General features: G+C 48.5%; 1 protein-coding gene and 1 non-coding gene across 5 annotated transcripts in view; one reads left to right on the plus strand and one right to left on the minus strand.

Moving 5' to 3' along the window:
- Positions 1-24,409, minus strand: part of MTHFS (methenyltetrahydrofolate synthetase) — a 66,368-nt gene that overhangs the window by 38,033 nt on the left and 3,926 nt on the right. For 2 of the 4 annotated variants that reach the window (XM_037155919.2, XM_037155924.2), the window contains exons 3-4: positions 10,704-10,897; positions 10,274-10,386 (exon numbers count right to left, since the gene is read on the minus strand). In XM_037155919.2, the coding sequence (XP_037011814.2) occupies positions 10,274-10,386; positions 10,704-10,897 (307 nt within the window). Of the gene's footprint in view, positions 1-10,010; positions 10,387-10,440; positions 10,898-24,409 lie in introns of those variants that run through there. The other 2 variants (XM_037155916.2, XM_037155925.2) reach the window with 2 other exon arrangements.
- LOC119057270 (U6 spliceosomal RNA) lies at positions 20,584-20,685 on the plus strand. Its single transcript, XR_005084046.2, has one exon. It is a non-coding gene; the product is annotated as a U6 spliceosomal RNA (small nuclear RNA).

The raw sequence follows: 24,409 nt of genomic DNA on the forward strand, positions 1-24,409 counted from the left end.
TACTTTTGGACACCTGCTCGACATAGACCTCGTACTAAGTGCTACAGGCACAAGACGAATCAAACAGGCTCGGCCCTGCCCTTCCAGAGAATCCCGTCACCAAAGCAAAGGCACACATACGTGTCGCCATGAATGATGAGTCCATGGAGGGCGGGCAAGGGGACGCCAGGAAAGACCCCTCTGAGGGACAGAGACCGATGCTGTGAGCTGTAGGCTGTAGGCTGTGCAGGGTGGCCAGTGCGGGGGGGGGGGGGGGGCAGGGCCCCGAGGCAGGCAGGGCAGAACTGGCTCTCTCCCTGCACTAGTGAACGCATCCAGGGCCTGAGATGGAGAAACCAGGCTGAGAAGCCCACAGAGACAGCTTCACAGAACAGGGTGGAGGGTGGGGGGGAGACTAGTCTAGTAGCTCCCTACCTCTCTGCTCCTTTAAATGTCTGCGTCTTCTGTCCCTCCTGTCGGCCTCGTGTCTCCTAGAGCTCGCAGTTAGACCCGAGGAGCCAGGAAACCCCCCCTTCTAATCAATAATTCAAAGTGCTGGTCTTCTGTGACATTTGTTCATTGTGTTCCTCCGGGCGTTCATGAACTCTCCAGGCTGGAGATGCCTGCTGGGACACCGGCGTACAATTAATGTAGTCTTCGGGTAATTACGTATTTTTTAATTATCCTTTCCCCCTCCCTTAAACAGCCAGAAAGAATTGTTTATAAATAAAGGAAAATGTTACGGTCTCATGAGCGGGGCATTTGTCAAGAAGGAGATTCAAATGAGGGTGCAAATGAGACTCACTAGAAACATTTGGGGCACTCGCTGAGTCAAGAAAGACCATTTAGAAAGAGATGAAAATAGTTCACGCACCGTGTAAAGCTCCTGACGTGACATTTCAGCTTGATAATGAGCCCTGCTGGGGCGCCCACGAGCTCATGATCCCCCCCTCCTCCCCCACCTTCACCCCATCATCTCCCCATCATCTCCCCTCCTCCAGCCCAGAATGCTGATTTTGTTCCACATGCGAGATGTCCAATTTAAAGTACCTCCCAGCTCCACTGCAGCTGGAGGTGACTGGGGGAACCTATCTGGACTCCAGCCTCTGATGGCCGCTGGACGCCTGACACCTGCCCTGGGCTGTCTCAGAAGAGTCTCAAACCCAACATGTCCAAACCTTAAATGTTCATGTCCTGTAAATCACAGCCACAATGAGATAGCACTTTATATCCACGAGGATGGCTATTATTAAAAAAAAAAATGCCCTGGATGGTTGGCACAGTGCATTGAGAGCCAGCCTGCAAACCAAAGGGTCACAGGTTCGATTCCTAGTCAGAGCACATGCCTGGGTTGTGGGCTAGGTCCCCACTAGGGGGTGCATGAGGGGCAACCATACATTTATGTTTCTCTCCTCTTTCTTCTAAAAATAAATAAAATTAAAAAAAAAAAAACAACAGAAAATAAATGTCAGTGAGGGTTTGAGCAAACTGGAACCCTTGTGTGTTGCTGATGGGAATGTAAAATAGTGCCACAGCTACAGAAATCAGTATGGCAGTTCCTCAAAAAAATTACACATACGGTGGTAATAGGATACAGCAATCCCACTTCTGGGTATATCACAAAAGGAGTGAAAGGAGGGTCTCAGACAGATAATTGCACACCCACGCTCACAGCAGCATTACTCACAAAGGTCGACAGGCAGAAGCTCCCCAAATGCCCATCAGCCGATTTGTGGCTAAACAAGACGTGGTCTACACATACAGCGAACTGTTATGCAGGCTGAACAAGGAAGGACACTCTGCCACTGGCTACAACAGGGATGAACCTTGAAGACACTGCCCTAAGTGAAAGAAACCAGTCACAAAGGGACAGGCGCTGCATGCCTCCACCTCCATGAGGCATCCAGGGCCACCCTTCTCAGAGACGGGAAGTAGAAGGGTGGTCACCAGGGCCTGGGGTTGGGCAGAATGGGAGTTATTAACTAATGGGGAGAAGCTCAGTGTGGGAAGCTGAAAAAGTTCTGGAAATGGGTGATGCTGATGACGGTCCCATAAGGCAACTGTACTGAAAATGCCACTGACCTGTATACACTTAGAAATGGTTAGCGGGGTAAATCTTGTTTTGTTAACTAGTAGTTTATACTTTTATGGTGCCTACTGTGCTGGGCACGCTTCTCTGAGCGAACCCTACCTGAGACACTGATATACCCCTTGGAGTGGTGGGGGGAGAGACGGGCACCCTATACCTGGAGCTCCACTTTGACGGAGAAAAATGGGCTCCAACTGCTCAAACAGAAGGCCAAAGGGGATGGAGCCACCTGGGCATTCACTCTGAGCTCTGGGGGTGGGGGGCAGGCCAAGGTGTTGCAGACAGCCAGATGTGAGGAATAATCCAGCCACCACCACTGACCAGTTGTGACCTTGGTACTGCCACCCAGGGGGTGCCTCCAGTCCTTCCCCTTCCCCTGTGGATGGGAACTTCGGGACAAAGGTGTTGTGACTGAGGGGAACCTGCCAGGGAAGGTTTCAGCACACAGGGCCTGACCCTCCAGAGGGCCATGTGGGAGAGCGCTTCAACACAGCATCCTTCCATCTCGGGCAGGAGCTCATGCGTTCAGCTGAGAGTGGGAAAAGGTCTGCAAATATTCAAAAGCAATTTCACGAGACTGCAGGCTCCCACCAATCTGCTGTGTGTGGCACATCGCTGGGTGCTGTGCACCGTGATCAATATGCAGCCAGTGAAATGACAACTCCCACCGGGGATAGAGCGCGTTTTCCCTACGGCTGAGACGTGAGGACACACAGAACACACCGCCTGCCCAGACCTACTGTGCTGAGGCAAGTCGCAGCCGGTTTTGCTGCTGCGGGAAGAGCAGCGATAAATCAGTCCGGGTCCTCTGCGGCCCAGGGTCCCATTTGTTCTCTTACATTCCTCTGACCTCATGGAAATGAAGGAGTTCTCCACACACCAAGTAAGTTGGTGAACTTTAATTGTACCTGTGACGGGGTAATAAAATTGGGTACGTGCCGTAATTAAAAGGACTGTGGAGTAAAAGTATTTCTGCAGCTTCCTAGTGAGCCTGTTGCACACGCAGAGAAGTCTAATGCAGGGCACACGGTGGGTGGGAAAGCCACGCTCCGGTCGGAGAGCGGAAAATGTTTCTGTGGAGAAGCAGCACCATGTCAGTGATGCCTACTGCTACCACCTGGGGCGCCTCGAGATCAGGACATCAGTATTAAAGGTTCAGCTTTGACCTGGCAGTGAGCAGAAGGTCGACAGCTTGATTTCCATGTCAGTGAGTTTGGTTTGTCAGGTTCTCTCCAAATGGGTGCGTGGGTTACCCGCTCTCCAGGACGGCCTGTTTTTCGTAAATGCAGACCTACAGCTTGCACACATCTGCGTGTCAAATCTTCATTTCTGGGCTCTCCAGTAACACCTGCCATGCCTGCCCCCCAGCCTTAAAAAGACGTCCATGTCTCTCCCCACAATGGGCCCTGCCGGGCCAGCCCCCCACCCCTTCAGAGGCTGCAAGTCCCCATATCTGGCCACTGGGACCTGGCGCTGGACCTCCAGCAGGAGCTGCTCCTTGAACAGCCCCCGAAGCTCCAGCAGCTCTCCCCGCCACTGCTTTCTGGCTTTGCTGACATTGCAGTCCCAGCCAGGGCTTGCCACCCACTTCTCCATCCTCATGCATAACCGACCACAAACCGAACTGCGTGCACGGTTGGGCCCCCAGATCCTGCTCAGCTTTAACTCAGCCACCACCTGGGTCACTGGCCAGGCCATCCTGGTTCCTTTAAGTCCTTGTCCTCTGTGACCCTCAGGAAGCTTTTCCATTTTTGCAACAGAGCATGTACAAAGGCAATGGGTTTCTCATTTATCAACGGAGGACAGAAGAGCTGATGGCCTGCTAACAGCTGGTCTGCTTTGACCTGTCCACACACGACAGTGTGAGGGTGACGTACAACCACAGTTAGAAATAGGAGCCTGAACAGGTGAGGGCAAGGTCGAGTCTGTCTGACTGACAAAGGCATGGCCGCTGGGAGAACCAGGTGACCTCAAGGCCTCCGAGTGTGAGGCAGGCTCAGAACTGGAACACAGGCCACTCTGCCCACAGGCTCAGGATCAGGTTCTGCCCCTTCCACCTTTCCTTAACCAATGCTCCCTAGATGTGGGGGTGTGCTAACATGAGATACGGCCTTGTTATCACTTTAGTAGATGACTCGTGGCCCAGCCCCCTGCCAACTGCCTGGACTATTTCACGGGAAGGCCCCACCTGTCACTGTGAAAACAGCCCCTGCTCGACACAATGGGCAAAAAGCCCATTCCAAGAGCTGACACTATTTCCCTGGGATAAGCTCCGGAAGTGAAAACACAGGGTGTATAGTCTTGGAAAACCAGGAGATTTTTGTTATATTTGCTCAATTGCTCTCCAGAAGGAATGAAGACTTTACAGCCTCACTGCAGTGTGTGAGTGTCCACTTCCTGCGTCAGAGTCAAAACTCACTCATTATTGTTCTGAGCCATTTGTACCGCTCACGGTACAAACGTTGGTATAATTTACCAAAAGCAGGCATGCTCACGTTGGTATAATTTACATTTCTTTGATGATATGTGAAACAAAATATTTCTCATAGATAAATGGCTATTTGTGTCTCTCATGAATTACCTTTTCATGTACCTCTTTCCACTGGGAGTATTTCAGTGCTGTTACTGATTTGAGCAACACTGGCCAGGAGCCCGTGGGTCAGACAGTGAGAAACCCGCCCCGCTGAGCCCGAGATCCGGGGAAGCTGGCCTTGCTATGTGGCCCGGAGAAAGGGAATCTCACAGCTCTGTCTTCCCGTCCGAGCCCACGGTGAAGGCAGGCAGCTGTGGAGAGAGCAGGGCAAGGAATGATAAAGGGAGGGAACGTGAGAGGCCAGGGGGAAGGGGGAAAGGGGAAGGGGGAAGGGGGAAGGGGGAAGGGAGAAGGGGGAAAGGGGAAGGGGGGAAGGGAGAAGGGAGAAGGGAGAAGGGAGAAGGAGAGGAGTGCAGTGAGAAGACAAGAAATAAGTTTTGAGGGAGAGAAGGGCAAGAAGTCCAGGCAGGAAGTCTTCCTGGGGCCTCAGCAGGCCAGTGGGGAAGCTTGGAACTTCACACCAGTGCCACGGCGGGCAGTTTGGAGAACAAGCAGGTACACTCAAGCAGGCCAAGGGAACTTGCCTGAGTCGAGGGAGGAGGAGAGGTGGTCAGTGCCTCCTCCCTCAACTCCTGGGTCACCCAAGACCTGGGGCTCGTCCCCAGTCCCTAGGTTCTGGGTCCCTTTCTGCAATGCCACTCTGCCTGCTATACAAGTCACTGCAAATTAATGTGCCTTTGAGAGGCAATAACACCCTCTTAGACTGAAATGTTGGCAAAAGACCAATCATTTTTCATCTCTTGATTAAAACGTCTAAGGAAGAAATTGGAAATAATTCAGCAAAGGAAGCTCTCTCTTGGAGCTAGAGAATGCAGGATACATTGAGAGGTGGTGGTAAGAGGCAGTGCAAGAGGCAGCGCTGCCCTCTCTGCCTAACAGAGCAGCCACCTCTGTCCCCACAGAAGTGACCGGGTCCACGGCGCAGGGGGGCTTCCTGGGGTACCTGGGGAGGCCATCAGAATACAACTGGCACATACATAGGACCCAGCGTCTCTCAAGCGCACCTTTGTCAGAGTGTTTGCTAGAACTACACATTTTTAGCCATTTTCCTCCCGTTGTGATCAGCGTGCCTGGCGCAAAACCAGAAAATCACCCCATTTAAACGAGGGTCTCTGGTGGTCCTGGCGACCTGGCAAGGAGCTGGCGCATATCACACTCTATTTCCTGGAGAGAGCAGAAACTCAGTCCTGAGGAGGTCTGGCCTAACTTACACACACCAACTCTTCTACCAAAATGAACATAAACAATGAACCAAACACGTTTTAAAAATTCTGTTCAGGAATAACAGCGAACTATCAAACAGGGTGAGGTCATTGAGCCAGTGAGATCACAGAAGAAAGAAATCACAGAGGTGAACTTCCTATTTGGCATAGCCATTTGCCTTGAAGCATTTGCTGATTAAGAAAAGCCTAAAAGCAATTAAATACCGGACTTCCGCCAAGATGGAGGTGTAGGTGGAAGCACTGTGCCTCCTCCCACAACCAAGTTTAAAAACAACAAAGTTTTAGCAACAAAAACACAGCCAAAACCACAGAAAATTGAACTTCACGGAAGTCTGACAACAACGAACCCTTTATCCAAACCGGTAAGAGGGGCAGAGCCAGCAGCAGAGCGGGGTCGGGCAGGAAAGATCCACCGGACTGACCCGGGCTCAACCCAGGCACACTGGCAGCCGTAGGCGGATCCCAGGTGTGGAGAAGTGGGTGGATCCACTGAGGGCGCGGGGTGGGGGACTCACTGAGGGCTGACCACGGTCACACATTTGCGCGCAGATTAACTGGTGAAGCAGGGAGTGGTGAGACAGACAGTGCAGGCCCCAGTGGCAGGAAGCAGCAGAGGGGACCACCATTGTCCCTCTCTGACCCCACCCCTACCTACAGCGTCCTAAACCAGTGACCTGGGTGGCCTCTCTCTGACCCACCCCCACCTACAGCATCACAAACCTGCATGGCCCCGCCCCGGTGAACAACTAAGGCTCTGCTCCTCATACGTAACAGGCACGAAAAGATAAAAACATGGCTCAAGAACAACTCAGAGCCCCAGAACCAATAAATCTAAGCAATGAAGAAATAGCCAAACTTTCAGATGCACAGTTCAAAATACTGGTGATCAGGATGCTCACAGAACTGGCTGATTTTAGTCACAAATTAGAGGAACATATGAAGGCTAAACTAATTGAAATGAAGGGAAATGCACAGGAAACCAATAGTGATGGAAAGGAAACTGGGACTCAAATCAAAGAAGTGGACCAGAAAGAGGAAAAAAATGACCAAACAGAAAAGAATGTAGAAACAAGAATTTAAAAAAATGAGAGGCTTAGGAACCTCCAGGACATCTTTAAACGTTCCAACATCAGAATTATAGGGGTGCCAGAAGGGGAAGAGGAACAGCCATGAGTGGAAAACTTATTCGAACAAATAATAAAGGAGAATTTCCCCAATCTGGCAAAGAAAATAGACTTCCAGGAAATCCAGGAAGCTCAGAGAGTCCCAAAGAAGTTGGACCCAAGAAGGAACACACAAAGGCACATCATCATTACATTAGCCAAGATTAAAATGAAGGAGAGAATCCTAGAAGCAGCAAGAGCTAAGGGGACAGTCACCTACAAAGGAGTTCCCATCAGACTGTCAGCTGATTTCTCAAAAGAGACCTTACAGGCAAGAAGGGGCTGTAAAGAAGTATTCCAAGTCATGAAATCCAAAGACCTACATCCAAGATTGCTCTACCCAGCAAAGCTTTCATTTAGAATGGAAGGGCAGATAAAGTGCTTCTCAGATAAGATCAAATTCAAGGAGTTCATCATCACCAAGCCCTTATTATATGAAATGTTAAAGGGACTTACCTAAGAAAAAGAAGATAAAAAAGATGAACAGTAAAAGGACAGCAAACTCACAGTTACTAAGAACCACACCTAAAACAAAAGCAAACTAAGAGGATAGCTAGATCAGAAGCAAAACCATAGAAATGAAGATCACATGGAGGGTTAGCAACAGGGGAGTGGGAGGAGGAGAAGGGGGGAGAAGGTACAGAAAATAAGTAGCATAGATGGTAGGTAGAAAATAGATTGGGGGGGCAAGAATAGTAGGGGAGATATAGAATCTAAAGAACTTGAGACAAGTGGTCATAAACTAAAGGGGGGGAATGGTGGGGGAGGGGTGTGCAGGGTGGAGGGGAATGAAGGGGGAAATAGAACAATTGTAATGCCGTAATCAATAAAAGGTATTTTAAAAAGATGAAAAAAAAAAGCTTAAAAGTTGTGCTTTTGTAGAAACTGATGAGTGTAAAGTCCAGGAGGAGGAGAAACAAAGGAGACCAGCAGCCCTTCACCCAGGGTTCCCCACCTTAGGCCAGGAACGCCGGCCTCTTCACACCTGCCCTACATGCGTGGGAGCGCTGGTAGACTTGGGCACCCGAGGGAGCTCAAATAGACTGAGCTGGTGGCCCCAGGACATGGGAGGGCTCACAGGAGGCTTGGGAAGAGAGAAGCCGGGAGTCCTTCACAGACGGCAAAGGGTTACCAGAGCGCAGGGCAGTGGAAAGAACGGGCTGTAAAATCAGAGAAGATCTGGTTCAAGTCCTCAGCACTTATTCAGAGCAGAACCTTGGCCTCAGTCTCCCTCTGGGAGAAATGCAGAGATACCCCCAGAGTCAGAAGGAAGTGCAAGTGCCAATATATGTAAATAAATGCAAAGTCACCATTGTGCACCTCCATTTCCCTGGCTGAATGCACTTCTGTGGGAGGACTTCAGCCAGAATAAGACTCCTGTCCCCTCCTGCCTCCCCTCACTGATGGGCCAGTTTAGAAACTAAGGCTGCTGGCTTCCACCCGCCCAGCTTTCTTTGGATCTGATGCTGCCACACAGTGTCCTCTGCCCCTGTGGGAAGGCCCGTGGGCATGCCAGCCAGCTGCGCCCACAATGCATGCAGGATGCGTGTGTCTAACACAAGAGTCCAGTTGAGGAAGCCTACATCTGAGACACATCCTCCAACCCTTTTATGAAGCTCATTCTCCATCTACCCTCCACCAAGCCCTGTGCCCTCTCTCAGGTGGTGTGGACCCTAGAAGGGCAATGCCTGCTGGTTCCCAGCAGAGAAAGCACTCCTCAAAAGCCTGCTGCATACCCACCCCCAGGACCAGGGTCCTTGCACCACACCTGTCAGAGCCCTTGGAGAGTCTATGTCCCCCTGAAGGGACACTGATCCTCCTATAATAACAACCCAGACAAACCAGAATTAGTCAGCAAATCAGCCTTCCATTGCAGTTATGCATCCTGATAGGCCCTGGAGGGTCTGGAGTTTTACTTCCACAAGCCTCTGCCCCCAAGGCTTGAGGTCCTCCCATTCTGTGGTACCACGGGAGCTGGGCACCCTCTGTGGAGAACTCCAGCCTCAGCCATCACACCATTTCTTCCTCCAAGAAAACCTCAGAGACCACGGGCAACACGCACAGGGGTCCATTCCTTTGTCAGGAATTCACAGGCTAGTGCTCTAAACTGGGGTCCTCAGGGAAACCATCATTTGGGCAGAGAATCTGGTCGTGAGCCAGTGGAAAAAGCAGCATGTAAACATGATTAAACCACAATACAATTAACTGAATTTCCAATGACCTCTGAGAGAAGAGAAAAAAACCGGGACCAAGAAGAACGCTTCTCAACGAAGACACCGTGCCTACACGTTTATCAGTCCATAAGGAGGGCGCGTGACTGACACGTCCTGACCAGCACACACTAGGTGGACTTTCTAAGTGAATGAGGCACAGACCACAGACTAGACAGAGATGGGGATGCATGGGGGGCCCACAGGAACCAGTGTTTCTGCGTGGATCCCATTGCTCTGCCCTGTCTCTGGGCTATCCCTGCCCCTAGTTCCTCATTGGGGTGCTCGTTTCCAGGATTCCAGCCTTGTCCTCAGCTTCTGCTGTGCCTTGGAGTGACAGAGTCATCATCACCTACATCATCTAGGCTGATTCTTCCCTTCCCAGCATCCTCTGCACAGTGACCACCTGAGTGGACCCCAGGGAATGGCCCCATTTCCAGGAGACCCCGCAGCCCCTCCCCCGGACTCTCAGCACCTGGGTCCCAGCCAGTGGCCTCTGCATCCGCCTGCACCGAGGCGAGGGGCAGGGCAGAGGTCTGTGAACGCAGCCCTTGGGTAGAACAACGCACGGTGCTGAAACTCAAACCAGCCCCAGCTCAGGAGATTCAGTTCACTGTCCCGCCAGCTCAGACCCGACCGAGTCTGCAGCTGAACCGACATCTCAGTGACCCTCAGGTGGAAGTTACACAGCAGACTTCCAACCAGCACAGTAACGGAAGCTGCTCCCTCATTTCTATACTACACTGTATTATAAAAAGCCAGTATTAGGTCAACTGATGTTTTTAATATGTTTTCACTTTTGTGCATAAAACATCAAATCATATGCTATTGTGCAAAGAATATAGATCCATGTTTTAAGTGAAAATAGCCTGTATTCAATTAACTCACCTCCAAAAAATTCCCAATCACTGTATGTCCAGATATCTACTGAAGTGCAGAAGTAATATTCTTGAGGAACTTTTTGCACAGGAAGCAAACACCACAAATCAAGGAACCATCGTGGAGCCTCCACATACCTGCCAGACCGAGCAGGCCCGTGGAAGGCCTCAATGACAGAGCGTCCACTCTGGAGGGTCCGCCTTCCTCTCACTCTGAACCAGAGCAGTTCCTCATAAATATGTAACTTAAACTGGAAAGCAAAAAGATCAACCTGTCACGATCACGCCAGGAAATTAAGCTCAAATCCTATGGCAATAGCCTCCATTTTAATTAATGTTCTACTGTTCAAAGTGTATTAATTTTTAAAGATGGCTCTATGTTAGGTATTTTATAATTACACTGGAAACAACACAGCCGTACTCCCGACAGTGAGCAGCTTCAGCCAATTTCTGACCAGGGAACGCACAGTCTGTGGCGCACTGCTTCTTCGGGACAAAACTCTGGTTATTTGGCTGCAGTTGGCAGGACTCAGGACACTGAGGCATCTTCATAAAGGACTTCATCTACCTTCATGTCATGTTCGTCCACAGGGACCTGTAGGCAGATCTGCTCCTTGAAAGCCAAGGCCATGGTGTAGGGCTTCATGTGCTGCTGCTGCGCACAGCGCTTCAGGTAGGCGTCGTAGTAGCCTTTGCCCCGTCCCAGCCGGTTGCCTTGCTTGTCAAACCCGAGACCCGGCAAGAAGATGAGGTCCAGTCCCCCTGCAGAGCAGAGGAGCACAGGCACAAAGGTGAGCAGTTTCTGAAAGACTGGCCACTCTCAAATCTGTCTCTTGATTTTAATGATATCTACTCCTCTGAATTCTAAGACAACACATGCCACTCTGGAAAAAATAGAAATGACTTACTACTCAGTAAGCCCATTACGTGCCTCTCCACTTCTTCACGTAAATAGGTACAAAAACATCACATTCCTGCCCAGCCACACCTTGCTTAAGAGGTGCTCCATGACAGAGCCTAAGAACTTACTTCTTTTTGCTTTAAGTGTCCAGGTGACTCTACATGCCTGCTAGGCTGGGGCCCTGGGGCCCCAGGACCATGACAACTGGAGGGGTGGGAAAGGGTCAGGAAGAAGCCAGAAGGGTCAGTGTTTTCTGTCAGGCAGTGGGAGCAGGGGCAGCTTATGAGGGGATGGAGCCACCTGCTCCACTTTCCCTCCCCTTGCTGAGGTGAGGCCAGGCTGTCACAGAGGGTAGGCTTTGCTCTACTCAGGGATATTCCAAAAATACAAGGTTGAGGCCCCATAACTGGGCCTCTACTTGACACCCCCAGGGTACCCGGGAACACAGGGACCAGAACTGGCCATGACATCATCAGGACCCAGCAGGCTGCTGGGGCGAGGCGGAAGGGAAGGTCTTGGAGGCTGTAAAGCCCTGACCTATGAAAGGTGTGGGGGTGTCACATGGGAGGGCGATGAAGGTTATGAGGTGGAGAACCTCCGTGGATGTGGGAGGCCCTGAAAGTGGTCCCCCAGCCTCTGGCAGGCAGTGTGACAGAACTCAAGTGCCACGTCACACGTCCAACCCAGGGCCTGCCCTCTGGCCTCCCTGGACTCACCACTCCTACAGCGTGGCTGGCAAGGCCACATAGGCTGGAAGCCACGGAGTCTGTTCTGAGCAGAGAGCCTCTGCTCGTAGCAGCTGCTCTGACCACCCGCGGAGCTGTGAGGGAACTCACTTTCTCTCCGGCTCCCAGCACACACCTGTCCACCCCTGCCTGCCAAAACCCAGCAGAGCACATCCCAGGTCACAGTCATGGCCTTCTCATGTAAACCTGCTGTCTGTTCCAATCCCACCTTGCTAAAAGGCCCTGGTCACCAGCCTTTCCCTTTCCTCACTGTCCCTGTCCTGCTCATCTTTCTCCCTTGGGATTAACAGTGGCTGTGCACTCAAGACTCTGCTCCCTCCTTGTCCTCTTTCTGCTGCAGAGCACACAGAGGCCTACAGTGCAGCTCCAACCTTCTCCTGGGCTTCTTGCCTCCTTAGACTGTGGCATGTGGTTTGCAAGGTCCTGGAGAGGAGAGATGTTGAAGGTCAGTGAACATAAAATATTGCATGTGTCATAACCATCTCAAACCGGGGCAGCAGGCTTTGCCAATTTCTCAAAAGCAAGAGTCAACAAGAACTAGAGATGTCAGCAGAGAGAAAGCCATTCTGGCTGGGTGGTCAGGGAGGACTCGTGGGACTCTGACTTGACCTGGATTGTTAAGGATGTGTTTAAGTTGAGTCTGAGAACATTTTAGAAACCGAGGGAACAGTGGGAAAAGCAGGCTGGTGAGATGGGAATAGCAGGACAGAGAATGAGCCTGAGGAGTGGCAGGAAATGTGAGTTCCTCAGACAGGGGGATGGAGGTTTGAGAGGTGAAGTCAGAGAGACCCCTACAACTAGCTCAAGAACAAAAAATCAAATAACCCAATTTAAAAGATAGACAAAATACTTGAACAGACATTTCTCTAAAAAAGGCCAAAAATAATGTCCATGATAAGACGCTCAATGTCAGAAATCATCAAGAAAATGTAAATCATTACCTCAGTGAGTTATCACTTCATACCTGTTAGAATATTCATTAAAAAAAAACCCAGAATATAATAAATATTGGTGAGGATGTGGAGAAACGGGACCCCTGTGCACTGTCCCTTGAATGTAAAAAGGTGCAGTCACTGTGGAAAACATTGTGGAGATACCTCAAAAAATCAGGAACAGAATCACCAACAATCCCACTTCTGTGTATTTATCCAGAACAACTGAAGTTGGGGCCCTGAAGAGACACCCGCACACCCATATTCCCAGCAGCACCACTCACAATGGCCAAGAAATGGAAACAACCTAATGTTCTCCAACAGAACAAACAAATGAACAGAATGTGGTGCACACGGTGGAATATTATTCAGCCATGAAAAGGTAGTCCTGCCGCATGCCACAACACAAAGACGCGTAAGCACACCAGGCTGAGTGGAACAAGCCAGCTACAGAGGGACAAATGCTGCTCAACCCCACTCATGTAAGGAATCGGCAGCAGCCAAACTCAAGAGAGTGGAATGGGAGTTGCAAGGGGCTGGGAGGAGGCAACGAAAAGCTGCTGTCCACCCAGTGTGAGGTGTCAACTGTGCAAGATGAAAAGGGTCAGAAGCGATCTGCTATACTTTCCGTGACTACAGTCAACACCACTGCACTCTGCCATTAACTCCGAGATACACGGGTGTGGATCGGGAGGCAACACTACAGGACAAGAGAATGACAGAAGGACTACCTTGCACTGCTGCCTGTTCTGAGTGATCACTGTGACTGTTAGGCAAGAAGAGGAGCTTTGAGGTTCTCAGGCGATGGATGAAAGGCTCTGAGGTGGCCCTTCACAGGCAGGGGTCCTGAAACCCTATTTGGGGCATTGCTTTGGGATCCCAATCCACAGGACTGCTGCTGCTGCTCCCCCTGGCTTCAGGTCCTTAAAATCCCTCTGAGTTCTGCTTCTGCTATTTGGTGACTTCAGGTATTTTCCTGAAACTTGTTACTATACCCCTTACAGACTTCAACCATCCGCTGTCACCCTTGAAGTTCTTTCCATGCCACCACTGTCACCACATGCATGTCGCCCCTCCCCCACGTGCACACGCCTGGGCTCTGCACCTGCCTAACACCGTGCTGGACATCTGCCCTCCCCAAAGGCAATGACAGGCCAGCAGGCCTGCAATCATGCACAGGCCTGACAAGCCCCCTGGCACATGCTGGTCCCACCCTGACCCGCCCCCACTCACAGAGGCTGACCCAAGACCCCTCGGAACACACTGTAAAGTCAAAACTCAGCTGAGGGACAGGATAAAAACTCCAGGCCACGGGTGTGCTTTGTAAGCCTCTAGCACAGCTCCATTTTCAGACCACCACAGGCTCCCTGAGAGAGGATGTGAACACTAGCACTACAGGCAGGAAGAGCCTGCTCAACGTGGTTCAATACTAGTGGCCCTGCCAGGAGCCCCAGCTGCATGGGGACTGCAGCCCCAAGTCCTGGAAATGCTCTCCGAGAGGCCCAGACTGTTCTGCAGAGACACGGTTTGCCGGGTGCCTTTCCTCAGGCTTTGCTGGCTTTCCAGCATGATTCTGCATTCCAAACCTGCCAAGCTAACCTTCCAAAAACTCAGGTAGCCCCACACACTGCTTGCCCAAATATATGGCCTTTACATCTGGCGCTGGCTCTGGAACGCCAGTGCCCTCTGGTGGCTGCCAAGTGTGGGGGGCAGGGCTCTGTGGCCATGTCTGCAGGTACACACCCTCCAGCTATCCTTCCTGTGCTTCTTCCACCTTCTCATGGGCCAAGAGCAGCCACAAACAGTACCTACTTCACAAGGCTGGTCCTGAAAAAAAAGTCTGAGACTTCTGCACAGGGCTCAGATTACGCCTTTCATGATCACACACAGGCCCACAGATGCAGTTTCAGGAGAAGTGGAAACCATGTTAAAAGGTGGCAGAAAGGACAAGTGCAGTAAGTACAGGAAACTAAAGGGAATCGCTGGGGTAAGGATAATTCAAGTGGGAAGATGAAGACAAACCTGAGATGCAGAATTGGCACAGGGTGGGGTGGGGTGGGGAGCAAAGGAACTAGGTCCTGAAAGAAAATGAAGAAAGAGGGCCTGTAAATGTTTTATTTGTTCCTGAGACTGAAAGCGCTATGCTTGGCACTGAGGACTCAGTTCACTCCACAAAGCATCCTTCTTTTAAACCCTGGCCGAGGCGGCAGCCGCTGAGCCCAGACATCTCCTAGGAAGCCCACAACTCAAGGTTTCCGTCCTGGGCTCTTCAGAACAGAATCAGGCCAGCCACGGACCACCTGCCCAGCACTGCGGAGGAGCTGGAAAGGGAGAGACCAGCACAGGTGGTGTTCTAACCCACACACTGCCACCACGTGCTGCTCACGGATGTCCACTTCCGTCTCCTTCCTCTTCTTTCCCACTCAGCGTGTGTGGCTGCGTCTCCCACAGTCTGCTCTCCCACAGTCTGCTCTCCAGGAACTTCATGACCCAGTGCCTCCTCCCCCAAGGAGCCCTCTGCACCACGGCCAGAATTCTCATCTCCACCTGTCACTCTGAACACGCCCTTCATCCTCAAGTCTGACTGCTTTGCCTACCGCCAGGCACTGCTGGTCTCAACTGATCCTAAAGTGCACCTTCGTCACGACGCCCCTCGCTCACAATCTCTTAGAGCATCCAAGTTCCTCAACTGGGTGGGCAAGACTGACACCATCATGCCCCCATCACCTCCGAACACTGCCTCACAGCATGTCGGGTGACCCCGGTTAAACAGAGTCACTGTCCCACACTCACCCAGGATTTCCTCCCTGCAAGTCCTGGTTCTTGCTACTCTCTTCTCATGCCTGTGAGGTCCTCCTAATCCTTTAATTCACCTGTCTGACCCTAAGGCACAGTGTAACCAACCTCAGATGAACTTCCACCTCATTCTTCCTGTGCATGCAGTCTGCTGTAAGCAGCTCTCATGGGGTCCCAAGAGAAAGTCCACCATCCAGTGAAGAGGTGAAGAGGAGGAATCCTTTCCCCTGCCTTCTGGGAAGAGAGCTGTGCTCATTCCCTGGAGAGAGACTGAGCTCAATCTAGTTACTATAAAAGAAGAAACGCCAGTGGAAATAGTATGTCTCTTGACCACACTCATCTTAGTTTCCTAACTACACCCACAGTTACCTGTTCAGACCATCCCCTGTGACACCCCACTGTTATCCCAAGTCCAGCTTCTGCAAGGGGGAGCACAGAAGCTGGGCTCAGCTGGAGCCTGCACTGTGCCAGGTGCAGCACTGTACCCTGGGACAGAAGGGTGACTAGGAGCAGCTGTTCAGCACATCAGACAGACTGGGTGAGTCTGTACGCTGGGGTTTCATCCCCATTTGACATCTGAAACTGATGTCAGTGCTCAGAGAGATTAAAATTAGTCCATAAGGACGCTCAGCTCCTAAGAGATAAGCCAAGTGCTTGCTGCCTAGGTAGATGATGACTCAACAGTACACGCTGCTCCTATGGCTAAAAGGTGCAAGTGGGACCAGGCAAGGGGATAGAGGGAAGGTGACAGGGCAAGTGGTGTTTGAGGCAGGAGGGAGGGAGGGGCTGAGTGCGCCAGCCTCTGGACAGGCTGCAGAGGGCTGAATCCCAGCACCGCCACCGATTAGCTAGGGAGCATCCCTCAAAGTTGCCTCTGCCTACAATCTAAGATGAATAAGCGCACTGTGATATGAAGAGTCTCTAAGCTATTAACATCAAATGTCACCTTAATCAATTGCTGCATGCACACTCCTTGGGCTGTGCAGCTGATTATAGGCACATCACTTCCATCAAACATGTGTTGGAAATACAAAGAAACTGAAATCCTGAAATAAAACAGAACCAATAATTCATGGTATCTCTGGGGGCAGAACTCTCAAAAGTCAATACCGCATGCTTTAAACTCAAAGCAGCCTCAGAAAGGACAGATTGAAGCATGACCTCCTTGAATCACTCCTCACAGTAAAACAGGGCAGAGCATACAAGGTAAACAGAACTATTTATGTGATTACTGTCATAAAATACACTGGGCTTGTGATTACCTATGAAATGGGGTTTTTAAAAACGTATTTCCCTGCAAATTCATAATACTCTTAAAGCAGTATTCAACTAAACCACCTAATGTAGACAGCTAATCTTTTTAAAAAATGGTATTATAAATGCACCTTCGCTCTTTCTGCTGTTTGGCTGTATCGTGTTTTGGCCGTTCAGCAATCTCCATGCAGATTCAGACACACTGCAGTAAGACCAACTATTACAGACACAGCTGCCAGTTCTGCCTGGGTGCTCAGCTGGTTAGAGCAGTGTCCCCCCATACACCAAGGTGGTAGGTTCAAACCCCAGTAAAGGCACATATAAGAATCAACCAATGACTGCATCAAGAAGTGGAACAACAAGTGTTTTCTCTTTCTCTCCCGCCAATGCTCTAAATCAGTAAATGGACCACCAGTAGCAGCTTTACCCTAATGGAATTTCCTAAATGTTATATTTGTTTTGGGTCAGTGCTTGGGATACGTTCACTGTTACTGATAATCAACTGACCTTAGAACTAAAAAGAAATACCAGAACTTCCTATGGTTTCGCACTAACTGTGAGCCACCCCTGGCTGTCCGATCTGTAAAATGAGTAGATGGCATGCTTCAATTTCTCGGACCTCTTTAGAACCAAAACTTAGCAATTCTGGGAATCTTAAGGACAATTCCTTATAGTGTACCTGTGGCACAATCAACAAATTAAGCCAGTCACAAAAAACGACAAGCACTGCATGATTCTACCTATTTGAAGTACCTGAAACCGTGAAATTCACAGAAAGAGAGAGCAGCATGGGGGCTGCCAGGGCTGGGGGAGGGGAGATGGGGAGGAACTACTGGGCGCAGAGGGCCAGGGCTGCCAGAGGAGAAGGCCCGGAGACTGGTTCCACAGCAATGGGAACGCCCTCACCACCTCCAAACTGTCCGCTTAAAGATGGTTAAGATGGTAAAGTTTATGTTACGTGTTTTTTCCACAAATAAGAAAACAAATGGAAGTAAGAACTTAAGTGCTGGAGTGACATCAGGTGCGTCTGGCAGGCAGTTCCCCCTACAGCCCAGGTCATGTGGTGTGTGCTTAAGGAGGAAAAGAAACGCCTAGTTCACTCCCAAGAGCAGTGAGGAACAGCTTCCTCAGACCCAGAAACAAGTGGGTGCTGCTGAAGCCATTTCTGCTTTTCTCACTGTGGAAGACAGGCTCTCAAAGTCACTACAGTAAATAACTGCAGCGAGGCATGCTTCCTAAGCCTAACAGCTTGGCGAAGTGGAAGCCTTTCCCGGAATCCCACCATTTGTTTTACCAAGGCCTGCTAAATGAGCACTGGAAAGTGCTGCAAACTTTCTGGTTCAGTGCATTTATTTTAATAAAACTACACGGCACACTGTATTTCTTTTGCTTGCTGTCGTCTTCCACCCTAGCAAGATGTGTCGCTTGGCCCCTAAGAGCCTGTGCTGTCTAGAACACATTCCATTACTGCCAGCCTGAGATAAAGTAACCTATTACTGTGAAATTATAGTACCTGTTCTTTATATAATAGCCTATACTAATACATTCCCAGTGCTTTTTTTCCCTCCAACTACCCTTGTTATCTGCTTCGGTAAGTCTTCCACTGGGGGACAAACTTGTTCTTGAAATCCTTTATGTTCCCTAAAACCTGCTTGAGTACCTTGACAAAAAGACGCAGAAAAAAAAATCCTGAAGATTTACAGCTCAATAAAAATGCAAAGGAATGAAGTTAATAAATGCCCGTTACTAACAACTCACCATATGGAAGGCCCTGTCTGAGGAACTAGAGAGGACACAGAGATAACTAAGCACTCACACTCTAGCATGTAACAACCTGAGCAGATACTCCCAACAGGTCATATAAACACAAACAAATGACAAGGTAAGAAGCAGAATGAGGTGAGGAACCACTGCATCCCACTGAGATGGGGTAGCCTGGGAAACCTCACCAAGGACTTGGCCTACTGCACCCACCATGAAACAATGACCAGGATGCTGAAGGGTTGGCACGGAGAGAGGATGGGGAGTGAAAACAGAGCCAGCACAGGCAGAGACTTGGGACAGCATGGCAGAGTTCAGGGCCGGTGACTGCTGGTAACAGCTGGTATGAAATAGAAAACATTACATCAAAGGTCACTTTTCCATACAGTAATTATACATTCTGGTAACAAAACCCAGCTATTTTTAGTTTATTTTACCCAATTATTATAATCCAAGACTCTAACACCTCACTCATAAAAAATGTTTAAACATCTATCTACCCAAACAAACTGAGCAACACCGCTTCCCTTCCTCCAAATGTGACTTCCACATTGGACTGTGCGGAGTGCCCTGTACCAGTGGTTTGGAGAGGGGCCCTTAAGAAACAACACCGCCCAGGTTTCAGCCTTACTCTGTGACTTTGGACAACTCATTCCCCATCTAGGCCTGCTTCCTCATCTACAGAATGAAAGGACCGACTCGGATGATCTACAGAATCCCTCGCATGACAATTAATGTCTCTTGGATATATAAAGGCAGGGCACTGCAGACAAAACCACCAGTTCAGAATAACACATTTGTAAAACGCTGACATCTGCTGGACACCGGGAAAACTGCTCAGCCCATCCAAAAAGCAGCATCCTTTACAAACCTAGTTTTGGGTCCTCACTCTGAAACATGTTACTGAAGATGCAAATTTCTTATGAAATTGGGTTTTCCAAAATTTGATTCTATAGAACCTAACAAATTTTTGAAGAAAATAACTTTAAAGTTACTTCAGGGATGCCTGGTGCCACTTGGAAATTTGAGCCTATGCCCCTATGCTTTCCTGTTATCACAAAAATAACCAGCCTGAAAAATATAATAGAAAAAGATTCCATTCACAATCAGCAACAAACACTACTAATTATCTAGGAATATACTTAACAAAAAATGTGCAGAAGCCACACAATTAAAAGCACAACAACCAACAGAAGAACACACAGGAAGCACTGAACTGCTGGGCACAGGGCTGCACTTCTGGAGCGGAGCAGACTGCCTGTCACAGAGAAGTCCCTTCCCCCAAACTGACCTAACAACACAGCCCAATTCCAACTGAGATCTCTAGAGGATCTGGGGCGCAAAACTGACAAAATAACGTTAAAGTTAATCTCAAAAATAAATGTAGGGCAGTCAACTAAATTTTTAAAATAACAATAATGCAACAGGACTTCTACTACCAGGCACTAAAGCATTCAAGCACATTCAACAGCTATTATACTACATCAATCAAAATACTACAGTCCAGGTTCCGGAACAGGCAAGCAGATCAATGGGAAAGACTCATCCAGAAATAGACCTGTGCAAGAACTGAGTGCAAGAAAATGGCAGCACACTTTAAACACGCAACACAGTGTTAACTGCCACCACAGCACTGTGCGTTTCACTCCTATTACAGACAGAGTTAAACAAACTTCCCAGGGGCAAAGTTCTCCCCAGCAGCTGCCTGCAACAATCACTTGCTCTTTGATCCCCTTACTTGAATGCATCTCTAATCTACCAAAATAAGCAAGCAGCTTTCAACTCTGCCCTTCTTTTTCCATCTGGGCCTGAGTATCAACCACATAATCTCTAACAGAGCCCATCAGAAGTACCAATATATAGCAAACCTAAACTTCTTTCAGATGAGGGAGGAGAGAAAAATCACTGCAATTTGAAGTTTTAGATGTTAAAAAAAAAAATAGGAGCACCTTTTTGCCTTCTTTGCAGTTACCATTAGTCATTCATTCAACATACAATTATTAGATTTGTACTTCAAAAAAGATATTGAAGCTGAAGAAAAAGGGGACACCTCCATGCTTGCTTCAGCAGCACATATACTAAACTGGAATGATACACAGAAGATTAGCATGGTCACTGAGAAAACATGATGTGCAAATTCTTTAAGTGTTCCATATTTTCAAACCTCATCAAAATAAAAAGGGATCTAACCATATGGAAAAAACACATATTTACAATGATACTTCAGACAAGGGTTTGATGCCCCAAACATATAAAAAAACTTGTATGATTCAACAGCAGGAAGACAAAAGATCCAATCAAAAAATGGGCAAAGGACCTGGACAGACATTTCTCCAAGGAGGACACACAGTGGGCCTAGAGACATAGGAAAGGATGCTCAGCATCACTAGCCATCAGAGGATGCAAATTAAAACCTCAATGAGATGCCACTTCACACTGGTCAGAATATCCATCATAATAACCAAAACAACGGACATCAAGTGTTGGAGAGATTGTGGAGAAAAGAGAATCCTAGTGCACTGTTGGTGGGAATGCAGACCAGTGCAGCCACTGTGGAAAACAGTATGGCATTTTCCCAGAAAACTAAAGATAGAACTGCCTTTTGACCCAGCAATTCTACTGCTGGGATTATACCCTAAGAACCTTAAAACACAAAATCAAAACAACCTATGCACCCCAATGCTCAAAGCACTACAATTTACAATAGTCAAGTGTTGGAAACAGCCCAAGTGTCCTTCAGAAAATGAATGGATCAAAAAACTTGGTATGTTTACACAATGGAATACTAAGCAGCAGAAGGAAAGGAGGAGCTCCTACCCTCTGCGACAGCATGGATGGAAATGGAAAGCATTATGTTAAGTGAAATAAGCCAGGTGGGGAAAGAAAAATACCATATGATCTCACCTGTAAGTGGAACCTAATGAACAAAACAAACAAGCAAAATACAGCCAGAAGCAGGTGAACAAAACAAAAAAGACTGACAATGACCAGAGGGCAGGGGGTAAGGGGTTAAGGGTGGAAAGAAGAGAAAGGGACTAGTCAAGAAATGTATATGAATGACCCACGGACAAAGACAACAGGGTGGGGACTGACGATGGGGGTGGGGTGGGCGGAGATCAAAGGGGGAAAAATTGGGACCACTGTAACAGAGTGAAATATTTAATAAAAATTAAAAATTAAAAAAAAAGGAAAGGAAAAAGATGATACTGCAAATCCACTGGGGTACTGTGCTGAGCGCAAATACCCAAAGGACGCCTGAGGAATGTTTTTGTTTCCCCAGGCGCAGGAGGGCTGCCAGGTGAAAGCTTCAGTGAGGCACACAGAGAATAATCTTCTGACCTTTATAAAATGGTCTAAAACAAAGCAGGCTTTCCTGTTAAGTTGTGGGCTCTTAATCCCTGCATTCATGTAAAAACAGAAACACTTTGAAACTACATGCATGGGATGCAGTAGAGCTAGTCCACTCACACAAAGCATACTGAGGTGTCCCAGCATAGGTAGAAATACGGAGGAAGAAGGGCCCAAACCCCAGGAGGCTGCTGGAGGAGGCAGTGCGTAAACCGAGACAAGGAAGGTGAAGACCCCAATAGGCAGACAAGCACGATGGGCATTCAGGAGGGAACCAGAGAACAGAGGCTGAGAGACCTTCCCTCAAAGAGGAAACATACACACACACCCTTCTTTCCCTCTTCCTTGACTCTTGGTACAGAACGTGGACTTGTTTTCTAGGCTGCAAAGACAAAGCTGTCACATAATAGAACACAATCCAGCTGCATGTTAAGGTCACTCTGGCAGGAAATTGAAACTGAGAAGGCAAGCGTTCAGAGAAGGTGGTGAACTGGGAGTTCACTGAAATGACCTAGGACAGAGAGCACAACCCCACCAGGTGTCAAAATCATTGGGGGCAAAGGTGCAATTTCAATTCCTGGTGCAGCTCCCTTGAAATCATCTCTTGTCCTCATTTTTCAATGGAGAATACTTTCTAACTTACTTTTCTGGAAAGCAGAAAATGTTGTAATTCATCAAAAGAAACATCCCAGTCTTGTGGCCTGTCAAAATGCTATAATGAAGAATTTTAAAGAGATGTTTTCCCTGATAAAGGCATTCACAGAAATGCATCCTCTTGGCTCTTGCCCATAGAACAGAAAAAAAAGAGGCAGCTACATACAGTCTTAGGGAGAGGAGTCCCCTACGCCTGCCACAGGACTGTCCCACTGTTCCTTGGGGGCAGAGGAGATGTGGAGGGGCACAGAGAGATGAAGAGAGGGATGGACACAGAGAGGATGAAAGGGGGTGGGGGAGGCAGAAGAGGGTAAAGGGGGGATAAATGGTGATGGAAGGACACTGGGGGTGAACACAATATACAGATGCTGTGCTATATAGAACTATACACCTGAAAGCTATATAATTTTATTAACCAGTCATGCCAAAAAATTCAATAAACTTAAATAGAGAAGAGTCAGGGGTGGGGGGTTGAGAAGCACATTCATATAAACCCATGATGGCATTTTTATACACACAGGTGTTCACCAGTCTAGCTTGAGATTTAAGGGTAAGAACTAAAGTAAAAACAACTTTTTTTCCTATTTCAAACACCTCTTAATATTAAAAATTCTGCTTCTCCTCTGAACATATATGGAAACATAGATAAAACTAATAGACAACCTAATGTCTCAATTAAAGGTAATGAAATAAAAACTGAATTGGAAAATGAGTTTAAATAGCCGAAATTCTGTGTGTAGGGACTTGAAGTCACCCAGGTTAGTTCCTTTAACAATGCTTCAGTGTCTGACAGTGCACTCAACGCATCACTCTGCTTGCACAGAACGTTTAGCAAGCTGACCCATCTTGGCAAGAATAACAGGCCATAACCCCTAAGGAAGTATCTTTTCATCCTAATGGGTTGGGAGTTAACAAAAAGTAAATTACCACTCCATGAAATGAGAATATATTCTAAATTTGCTGCTGCAAAAGATAAAATAGACAATCCTGGAAGAGCTCCAAGGAAGCCTATGAGTGCACTTACAAGTCCAATGAAAGTCCCTGATACAAAGGAAAGCCTTGGCTCTTCTTCCTGTGTATTTACTTGAATAAAAAATACCTTGGAAAAAAAGTAAGGCTATGACCAGTGCTCCTTTACACACAACTCACTTAGTGCAATTCTTCCTTGGGAAAGTTACCCGCTTTCCCACAAATGCCATCGCCAAGGGTACCTGTTCTATGAGTAATGGTTCTCATGCAGAACGCTGTCAGGAGAGAGGCAGAAGGTACACGTGATAGAGCAATCTTAATGAAGGAGATGTTATGAAAAGAAACAGAAGTGGGTGCCCGCAGCTGTGTGAACTGCCTCTGTCCGTACAGAAGACCCTTGACCTCCCTGGGCTTCGATGATCCCATGTGGAAACAAGGCAGATGAAGTGAGGCCCATGAGAGTCTGCTGTGCCTCCATTAGCACCTGACTCTGGGGGAGGCTCTCTGCCGTCCAGAACTGCCACACAGGCAGATGAAGTGCGCAAAGAACATTTCAAAAATACAGCTGCTTTGGGTTAAGAAGGTGGTCCTGAGTCGGGTAATGGCTGCCTTTTATCTAGCCCAATTGAGTAGGGCATAGGCACCAGAGGCTCCCCACCCCGTTTTTTCTCACCAGCTTTCAGCGGGCAGAGCAGCATGGGCCTACCGCCGTCCACCATCCAGTTTAGCGCAAAATTACAACTGCTTTGATTTATTTTTGATCTTGATTATTTTGGGAGTTCAAACAAAATTAGTGAAGGAGATTTTTTTGTGAAGCAAAAGAGACGTGTTAAAGACTCAAAAACTCCTCTTGCAGTCAGAGCATGAGCTGTTGCTATGAAGCGTACTGAAATAGCAAACATGGCAGGATCCT

This window comes from Artibeus jamaicensis, unplaced genomic scaffold (genome assembly GCF_021234435.1).
Source record: "Artibeus jamaicensis isolate MK-2021 breed Jamaican fruit bat unplaced genomic scaffold, CSHL_Jam_final scaffold_612, whole genome shotgun sequence".
Classification (NCBI taxonomy): domain Eukaryota; kingdom Metazoa; phylum Chordata; class Mammalia; order Chiroptera; family Phyllostomidae; genus Artibeus; species Artibeus jamaicensis.